The following is a 9444-nucleotide window of genomic DNA, read 5'->3' as shown; positions in this document are numbered from 1 at the left end:
CTACCCCAGTCACATCCAGTCAGCGGTGCAGGGTCTGGGGAGGCTCGTGTTGGGCTGTGCTGTTAGCATTCCCAGGAAAGACACCCCAGGGAAGGGCCTGAGATGGTTATTCCTGCACACTCTGCCTCCTCCAGGACCTGTGCCCAGCAGGATGGCTCAGCCCAGCACTGCAGCAAGGCTGAGACTGGTTTGCAGTGGAGCTGTTCCAGGTGTGCCCTGCAGCTGGGCTGTCCCACCGGAGCATTCCGTGCTCCCTCAGCCAGGCCAAGGGGACAATGCAGCTGAGGGCAGAGCTGACTCCAGGAGGTTATCAGAGCAGATAACTGGGCAGAGCAGCCCGAGCTCCCCTGGGTGCAGGGAGAGAAGAGCAGTCCACACACAGCCCAGGCAGCCAGGCCTGCAGGATGTAGAGACTCACCATGAAATTTCTTGTCCAGGATCATCTGTGACAGTTTCCTTTCTACCTCAGCCTGAAATCAAAGCAGAGAAATTAAAAGTCTCCCAGAACTGTACTAAGACATGAATGTTACTGCCCTGGTGGGACGTGAGCACTGCTCAGCAGCAGCTCTTTGCTCCCTGAAGGTGCTGCCAGGGCAGATCTCTCCCTGCAGGTGGCTCTGATACCACCACGTGCTCTGGATGCCACAAGGAATTAAGGAGCAGTTTAATGAGGGAGCAGCAGGATGTCCTGCCCCCTCGGCCCACAGATGACACTGGATCTGTCATTTCAGACAGGAGGTACTCACAGGGGGATCTGGAACATTCTAGCCTGGTTCAAGCAAAGATCCTGTCACGGTTGGCCAAGTTTTGTCTAACCCACCCAGCTGAGCTCCTGCCCAGCACCAGGCAGGGGGACACAGCTGCAGTTCAGCAGCCACAGAGAAGCTTTTACTCCAGGTACCAAGGATGTGTTAAACACCAAGGGCTGGTCCAGCAAAACACGCTGTGCCAGGGGAGGTTTAGGGCAAGTATTAGGGAAAATTTCCCCATGGAAAGGGTTATCCAGCCCTGGCACAGCTGCCCAGGGCAGGGGTGGAGTCACATCCCTGGAGGTGTGTAAAAGCCACATGGATGTGGCACTTGGGGACATGGTTAGTGCTGGAGAAGGGTTGGACTCAGTGGTCTCAGAGGCCTTTTCCATCCGTAATGGTTCTGTGACTCATGACCACAAAGACTGAGCTCAGCTCACTTCCAAAACTCTGGCCTCAACGCCAGCACAAGACAACAACACGCTGGGATGCAACTGGCTGGGATTACAGTGGATTTTCCTACAACTTAATGTGGCTGGGATGATCTGCAAAGCAGCTACTGCAATAGTCAGGGTGACAGACACAGCCCCAACGACACTGCAGGGTGATTAGGTGGATCCTGGATCTCAGGGGTCTAAGACAGGTTCCCCTGGGCACACTCAGGGATTAGAGGGCAGGGGCAAGACTGAGCCAGTCACAACAGGCAAACCTGTCTCCAACAGACAGCAGGTGCCAACACAGGGAGCAAAACCCAGGGGAGGGGAGGGGGCATGAACCAAAGTCTGAGGTAGAGGAAGGTTTGATGCCTCCTGGGAACTGCTTGGTTAAAGTTAAGCTCCTAAGGGTGGGACTTGCCTGGAAAGGCTGTGGAGCTCATCTGTCACACTTCACATCCAGTTCCTAGTGGCAAACACCCTTTAACCCCAATTCCTCTGCCCTGTGAAAATGTGCTGCTCATTTCCAGTGAGGTTCTTACCTTGGAGAGCTTGATGAGGCTGGATATGTGTTCAATCTACAACAGAGACCAACAGAGTGAGGTGAATCTTTAGCTGCAGTTTGGACACACAACATGGAGCTTTGAGGCTCTCTGGAACAGCTCAAGGGCCTGGAAATGCTCTGGCTTAAAAACCTCCAGTGGCTTTCTCTGCTCTGCAGGTTCACATCCTTCAGATCTCACATTTAGCTGAAGGTGGACTGGACACCCTAAGCCATTTCACTCTGAAACATGAAGTATTTCCTCTCCAAGGCCGTGGCAGCTCTGCCCACACCCTGTCAGAGCCCCTGAAAGCCAATGCTGCTGCCTCCAGGGTTAAAAGTGTGTCACCTTGCAGTGTGCAAGGGAAAGGGCAATGACTCCAGAACGTGGTTTTTCAAAGGTTCCTTCAGCCCCTTCCTTATCAGCTGAACCCGATGAGCACCGAGCTCTGAGCAGCTCCAAGAAGTATTCCCTAAGGGAATGTGTCCCTCACCCAGCAGCAGGGACAGGGGCACCAGCCCAGCCACATACTGCTGGAAGCACTCACCTGTACTCTGGAGAAGGGTTCAATGACTCTGATCAGGTTCTGTTCCAATAAGTTATCATAGAGCTTGGCCAGGTGAGTGTTTATGATGGGGTCGTCCCTGAGCTCCACCTTATAGTCTGTCAGGGCCTGTGGAGACAGTGGGGAGACAATTTGGGTCGCAACAGGTCCTCAAGGTCCTCTCAGGATGAGATACTTCCCCTCCCTGCCCAGCAAGGTGTCATGGCTAATCCACGGGAACTTAAAGGCAAAACTTCAAGCAATCTGTTCCCCCACACTGCAAACCCCAAACTGGTTGGTTATTGAGGACTATTTGCTTGATGCATTGTTGCTTTCGATCAATGTTTCCATGGTTCCCTGCTGTGGGATGTGACAGCTCCTGCAGCTTTCCAAACCTGACATCCTGAGTGGTTTCTGTCCAGCCAGGCCCCATTGCTGTGTCCAGACTCACCTTTTCAAAGTCTGCCAGCGACCTGTTCTTGCTAGCCTGTGCCACACATTTTAGTGCTTCTGTCTGTGGGGAAACAGAACCAAAGCAGGTTATTTCTCCTGGGTTCTCCTCTCAGTGTGAGCAGACCAACTCTGCAGTGTCCTGGGAACACGTTTCAGCAGCAATCCAGAAATGTTCCTTGTGCTACGAAGCCACTCAGGGCAAGGGATGAGGCAGGGCCAGAGTTGCCCTTCCTGAGCCAGGAGGGACCTGCCCACTCCAGACTCCTCCATGCACACTGAGCTCCTCTGCTACACACCTCCCAGTGCCTGTGGGCAGTGAGCATTAGCTCCTGGGGCACAGCAAGCCCAGGCTGGCACAGCCCCGAGGGCAGCAGGTCTTGAGCTGCCACAAATGGATTCTTAGGACCTGCTACACCAAGTAACTTGGATTTAAGCACACCAACTCCAAGGCTGAGGAGCAGTGGGTGAAGGCTGGGACAAAAGGACCTGATGGCATTGGGCAGTTTGTAGCTCAGGGAGGAATAAAACAGCGAAAATGAAGCAAACAGGCTGAATTCTCAGGCTGTGAAAATCACTGTATTCCCTTTTGAAGGCAACTGACTTCTGGTAATGACTCATGGTAATTTAATCAGTTCTGGATCTGGTTCAGGACACTCAGGAGTGAAGGGTATTTTGGTATGAAAAGACCAAAGTATTTGACAGAAAGAATAACACAGTGTTCAGGGAGATAAGAGGAAGATAGAAAGGATTAAGTTTCTATACCTGTCTTCCTGCATACCGCAGAGCAAGCTTCCCACTCACGAGTGCTTGCACATCTTCTGGGCTAGGGGGAGGGAAGAGAACACTCAACAACAAGCTCAGCTGAGACCTCAGGCTGTCCCCAAAATCCCCAACTGACAGCACATCAACCACCACATCAGGGCACTGAGCAGGTGGCAAACAGACACTGCCTGAGCCTCCCTAGGTCACAGCCTACAGACACAGCCTGCCCAGGGTGAAAGCAGCAGCTCCCCCAGAGCCACGAGCCACATACCTGTTGAGCATGATCTTGCACAGCAACATGTACTTGAGTGCTGTGATGGCTTTGGGGTTGTCAATGGAGTCATAGCCCTCAAATGCCTCGTAGAAGTATGAGTAGGCTGTTTTCCAGTCCTTCTCCTCTGCTGCGTGGATAATACCTGTGGGAGGGACAGAGGCTCCAGAGCTCACTCTGTGACTGCAAGGGGCAGAGCACTGTGGCTGCACAGTGACTGCAGCAGAGGGAATCCCTTCCTCCTGTGCATCCTTTGGCTCATCTCCATCACAGCCTACGTCTCTTCTCAGGACACTCGAATGAACACAAGTTTGGGGCACTTGAGGCAAGTGCCTGCAAAGTGGGTCAGACAGTGTGGAGTGGGAACACAGAGTAATGCTGCAGTGCCTGGGGAGGTGACAGACCCTCCAGCACTGGAGCTTGGCAAAAATGGGCTGAAAAAACAAGTGCCAGGAACAGTGTCATTACAGCTGCTCCTGCCCGAGGCAGCTGGGCAGGCTGGGGGTGTCTTGAGGTGCCACACAACATCACGTTCTGTGGTTCACAGAATCATGGAATCACGGGATTTTAGGGCCTGGGATGGAGCTCAGAGATCACCCAGCCCCAACCCCTGCCCTGGGCAGGGACACCTCCCAGCAGAGCAGGTTGCTCAAGGCTGTGAACACTGCCAGGGTTGGGGCAGCCACAGCCCCCCTGGGGGTCTCACCTGACTGCATGTCCAGCGCTGCCTGCAGCTTGGGGGGGCAGTAGATGGCGTTGGCCGTGGTCCGTGCAGAGGTTAAGGCTGCTCTTGCTTTTGGCAGATTGCTCAGGGCATGGTAAGTCTTACTCTCTAACAGCTGCACTTCCACCAGCAGTGCCTTGTCATCCATCTTTTTCAACTCCCGAAGAAGCTGAGAGCCTAGGAGAGAGGAGGAACAGCAGCTCCGTGACCTGCTCTGCATCACATCTACACACACCAAGTCTCTCCAGGTGACACCTTCTCCCCCCAGAGCTGTCAGGGCTTTGAGGAAGGGACGTTAGGCAATTCTTCCAAGAAAAAAGAAGAGGGAGTAGCAGTGAGTTGGTGCCCAGTGCGCACCTGGAGAAGAGTGAACCAGTTCTGTGTCAGGCAGACAGGGACAGCACACTCTGCCACCTGCTCAGGCTGTGCAGCTTCATTGTCCCTTCCCCAGAGGGTTCACCCCCACACTGAGCTCTAAGCACACCTGCAGCAGGTGACAGGAGCTCTTCCAAGAAAAAAGAAGAGGGAGTAGCAGTGAGTTGGTGCCCAGTGCGCACCTGGAGAAGAGTGAACCAGTTCTGTGTCAGGCAGACAGGGACAGCACACTCTGCCACCTGCTCAGGCTGTGCAGCTTCATTGTCCCTTCCCCAGAGGGTTCACCCCCACACTGAGCTCTAAGCACACCTGCAGCAGGTGACAGGAGCCAGGAATGGGCCGGGTCAGGGTTGGATATCAGGACAAGGCTCTTCCCCCAGAGGTGTTTGGGCACTGAACAGCTCCCAGGACACTGGGCACAGCCCCAAGGCTGACAGAGCTCAGGGAGTGTTTGGCCAGTGCCCTCAGGCACAGGGTGGGTGTTGAGGTGTCCTGGGCAGGGACAGGGGTTGGACTGATGATCCTTGTGGGTCCTTTCCAGCTCAAGACACTCTGTGATTGTGTGACCTCTAAAAGCTGTCGTTATCTCAGCTATAGCACGAGATGGTACAGGACTGAGAAATGAACATTCCGAGCCTACAGACGACACAGTCGATGTTTTCCCTTGTCAAGAGCCATCGAAAAGCAAAGATCTACTACCACCACCTAGTGGAACCTCACCTAGTTGCAGAGCTTCTTGGTACCTCTTGGTATCGAAGTAGAGAGAGACCAGCCTCGCCTGGAGAACAGAAAAGGAACTGCTGTGAGGAAAGCCAGAACAGATGGATTTTGTAAAACACAACTTCTTTGCACACACTTCACTAAATCCATTCCTATTCCCCACACTCTGTGGTCCAGTTGGGCAAAAATCTACACCACAACGAGTCAAATCTAACCTCTTTTTACTAAACCCACTCATTTTACAGTTAAAGATCTCAACGACACAAAACTTCTCTACTTTTACAGCTGTCACACCAAGGGAAGATGGTTTGGGATCCATGACATACCTCCAGAGCTTGGCGTAGGAAGGTCCTCTTCTCTGATTTGGCCCATTCAATACACTCTAAACACAGGTCAACCTTGAAAGGAGAAGAAAGTTAGTCAAGCCTAGAAGCTTTTCTAGGTGTTTATAGAGCACATCCAAAGGCATCAAGTGAAGGTTTCCTGACACAAAGAGCTCCTCAGAGGAGCAAACTAGGCCAGGACAGTGGTGGTGAGGCTCGTGGGAACAGCCTGGGCTGGGTGGAAACTCACCTCCTGCCCCGTGGCTGCCTCCATGTCCAGGAAGAGGTCGAGCAGGGACCGCACCAGCCGCGCTGCCTTGGCCTTGCTGATGGAGTTCAAGAAGGGTCGGACGTACTTGAGAAGTCCTCCCAGCTCTGCAAAACAACCCAAATCATCCCAACACCACAGCCCAGCCCTGAGCTGCACCACGGCTGGAGCACCTGAGCCCCAGCACACAGCAGTGCTGGGCACAGCAAACCCTTCTCAGGCAGCTTGGTACCATCCCCCAGAGAACAGAGCAGGAACTGACTCCTGAAGGAATGTCCTGCAGGAAACAGGGACTGCAGAGTGACTGGGGCTCCAGCATTACCCTCACACACTGCCCCTAGTGCAGCTCCCCAGGCAACACCACCTTCAGCTGCAGCTCCCCAGGCAACACCAGTTGTAACTACTATAGCCACAGGCCCCTTTAGGCACCGGAGGGATAACCCACTGACATTTCCAAACATCTCAAAGTGCAGGTACAGCTACTTTAGTACCTAAGGCTGAGCTCCTTTGAGTGACACTGGAATCAGCACTGAGCTTTTAGTCCACCAGGAGCTCCTCAAGGGACCTGCTGCCCTGTGGCCTCACCCACAGCTCCTCTGTGTCCATTTCAGGTGTAGCTCCACTCATGGATATGAATCACAACTGTTTCAATCCAAGTCAAACACTTTGGTTTCCCCATCACCAAAGTACAACCATAGCAGCACAGAGCTCCTTCCAACACACCAATCCTGCACAAGGGGTTCCAAAGCCTTCAGTGAGAGCTGGGAGAGGTGAGCTCTGATCACCCTGTGGCCTCAGAACAGGAGCAGCACTAGAGTTGGAGCTGCCCAGGAAAAACTAGCACAAGTGCTTGGGAACACCACCCTGGACACAGGGAACAAATCTGCTGCTGTCACAGCACTGTCTGAGCCCTGTGAGTAACTATCAGTGTTCCAGCCTGTCCTGTCGAGGCATTGAGGCTCCCTGAGATCCATCAACCCAACCACTACCAGGCACCAACCCTCATTCTGTGCATCCCTGTGCTCCACCAGCTCCTCGGGACCGACTGAGTCACGGCTTTAGTGCCTAGCACACTCATCCACACAGGAACTTTGGAAGAAAAAAGGAGAAATTGGGTGAAACACTCCAGTGTGTGTGCAATGTTCCCACTGATGTGCTCAACAGCTGCCCCAGACCTCACCAGAAAGCAGAGCTGCAGCCAACAGCTGGAATCCAGCTGTGCATTCTGCAAGCCACACAGGCTCAAAGTTCCCATAGAAATTGTTCTTCCTACCAACATAACTACACAACTATTTTTAGGGTTTTATTTTTTAAGTAAATGCAATGCCTGGCAAAGAGCTGTGATTGACAGCTCTGGGGAAGTGATGAGCAGCAGCTCTGGAAGATGAGCTGCTCATCCTCAAGGAAAGTGCTTCCATGAGCTAGCACACCACGTACACCAATTCCTGAGCTGAGTTATTCCAGCTCTGTAGTTCTGAGCAATTCAATCCTTAGTCTTTACCAAGCACACAAAGAGGGTCAGTTGTGTTATTGCTGCTTTCATAAACAAAGGCCACAGTATCATGGAATGGGCTGGAAGGGACCTTAAAGAACATCTCATTCCATTCCTCTCCCATGGGCAGGGACACCTTCCACCAGCCCAGGCTGCTCCAAGCCCCATCCAACCTGGCCTGGAACACTCCCAGGGATGGAGCAGCCACAACTCTGCAACACCTCAAACCTGTCAAACTTCCACTAGCTGAAGCTAAACTGTGTGCAGTGAAAGCCACGAGGGTGAGATCTGTGTGTGGGACAGACACTGCCCAGTGCCAGCCACTTCCCTGCTAGGCAGCCCCAGACCCACTGCCCTGGGACACTCAGCTGTCTCTGCCCGAGGAGCCCCTGGCGATGGTTTCCCCTCTGCAGCCCAAACACACAGGAAAGGAGCCAAGACATGCTTGGGTGTCTCTGTGTGAGCAAACAGCAGAGTGCAAAGGGCACTGCTCAGCACAGACCCTGACTGACCTCAGCCAGCACAGAGGCACTGGATCAGCAGCTCCCTCAGCCCCCACAGAACTTCCCATCAGCTACTCCAGTGCAATTCCAGTGTGATTAAAACTCTGCTGACTTCTTCCCCCCCACCAGTGCCAGAGTTAAATGCACACACACTCCACTCCCCATTCCGAGCCTGTTCACAGCAGAAAGCACCAGAGCTGCAGCCCAGGCACAGAGCACTCTAGTGCAGACAGTGTGTGTTGGCTCCTGAAATGCCTTGGGTGGAAGATGCCCCCAAAAAGCATCAACACAACCCTAAACTGCTGAGGGCGAAATACCCAACCACTGCCTCGAGCTCTCCCGGCAACGGAGGAGAGGAACAGACTGAAAATACTGAACAGAGAACTTGCTCCAGGCCTGTCCCCTCACACCCTGACAATGGAGGGACTGTCCCATCCTGCTCCCAGGCAGAGCTGGGCAGGGTTTGCTGATGTCATGGCTCAGCACATCAATCAATCAATTGTGAGAGAAGTTGCTGCTGAGAGAGGACATTATGGGACAACCTTCCTCATCTGAAACAAGGCTCTGAGGTTGTTAAGCACCGATCAGGAGACATTCCTCACCCCAAACAATGACTTAACAAAACTTTAGTCACTCCCACTACAACAGCCACGTGTGTGAGGGTCACAGAGTGACCTGTCCAACGCCTGAACTCTGGGCCAAGCAACAACAGATTGATATTTTATGTGCTTTATTTAGTTATTTAGTTTCTGTCCTGTCTCTGAGAGAACATTTCCTGCCAAAAGTTGCTTCTCCTGCTGTCCCACTAAGTAAGGAGACTCAACCCACTGGCTGCAGTCCCTCCTGCCCATTACCTCAGCTCCTGATTTCAGGCTCACCTTCTGCCTGCCCAGTCTTGGCCAGCAGCGACCCCAGCTCCAGGATGCTCTGCTCCTTGACTTGCACTGCCTCCTCGTCATTTTCCTGGACATCGCGTTTCACTGGGGAAAAAACAGAGCAGGAAAGTTGCCTTTAGTGCTGTTTCAGTTCAAGGACAATCCCTGCTGGTCAGCTCCTGGAGAGGTGCCCACAGCAGGGACTGCTCCAGCAGGCAGAGGGGAGTTCTGCCTGGCCCAGAGGGTTGGGGAGCACATCCTGGACAGTCCAAGTGCAGTTTGCAGTGCTTTGTCTGAGCTCCATGGGAGCTTCAACCAGCTGCCAGACCCCCCTGCAATTCCAGGCCTGACAGTCTCACTCAGCTTGCTCAGCTGTGCAGGTGTCACTACCAAACTGCACCACACAGAC

The 9444-nt window shown here is 53.3% G+C and overlaps 1 protein-coding gene across 1 annotated transcript in view; it reads right to left on the bottom strand.

Moving 5' to 3' along the window:
- Positions 1-9169, bottom strand: part of PSMD11 (proteasome (prosome, macropain) 26S subunit, non-ATPase, 11) — a gene marked incomplete at its 5' end in the record, with an annotated part of 9939 nt that extends 770 nt beyond the window's left edge. Inside the window, 11 exons of the mRNA XM_009074659.1 lie at positions 419-470; positions 1726-1761; positions 2273-2398; positions 2721-2783; positions 3485-3545; positions 3756-3900; positions 4462-4656; positions 5575-5632; positions 5901-5972; positions 6148-6272; positions 9039-9169. Coding sequence (XP_009072907.1) covers positions 419-470; positions 1726-1761; positions 2273-2398; positions 2721-2783; positions 3485-3545; positions 3756-3900; positions 4462-4656; positions 5575-5632; positions 5901-5972; positions 6148-6272; positions 9039-9169 — 1064 coding nt within the window. The remainder of the gene's footprint in view (positions 1-418; positions 471-1725; positions 1762-2272; positions 2399-2720; positions 2784-3484; positions 3546-3755; positions 3901-4461; positions 4657-5574; positions 5633-5900; positions 5973-6147; positions 6273-9038) is intronic.
- Between the last annotated feature and the right edge of the window lie 275 nt (positions 9170-9444).

Source organism: Acanthisitta chloris, unplaced genomic scaffold (genome assembly GCF_000695815.1).
Source record: "Acanthisitta chloris isolate BGI_N310 unplaced genomic scaffold, ASM69581v1 scaffold44005, whole genome shotgun sequence".
Lineage (NCBI taxonomy): Eukaryota > Metazoa > Chordata > Aves > Passeriformes > Acanthisittidae > Acanthisitta > Acanthisitta chloris.
This window is presented reverse-complemented; position numbering and strand designations above follow the sequence as displayed.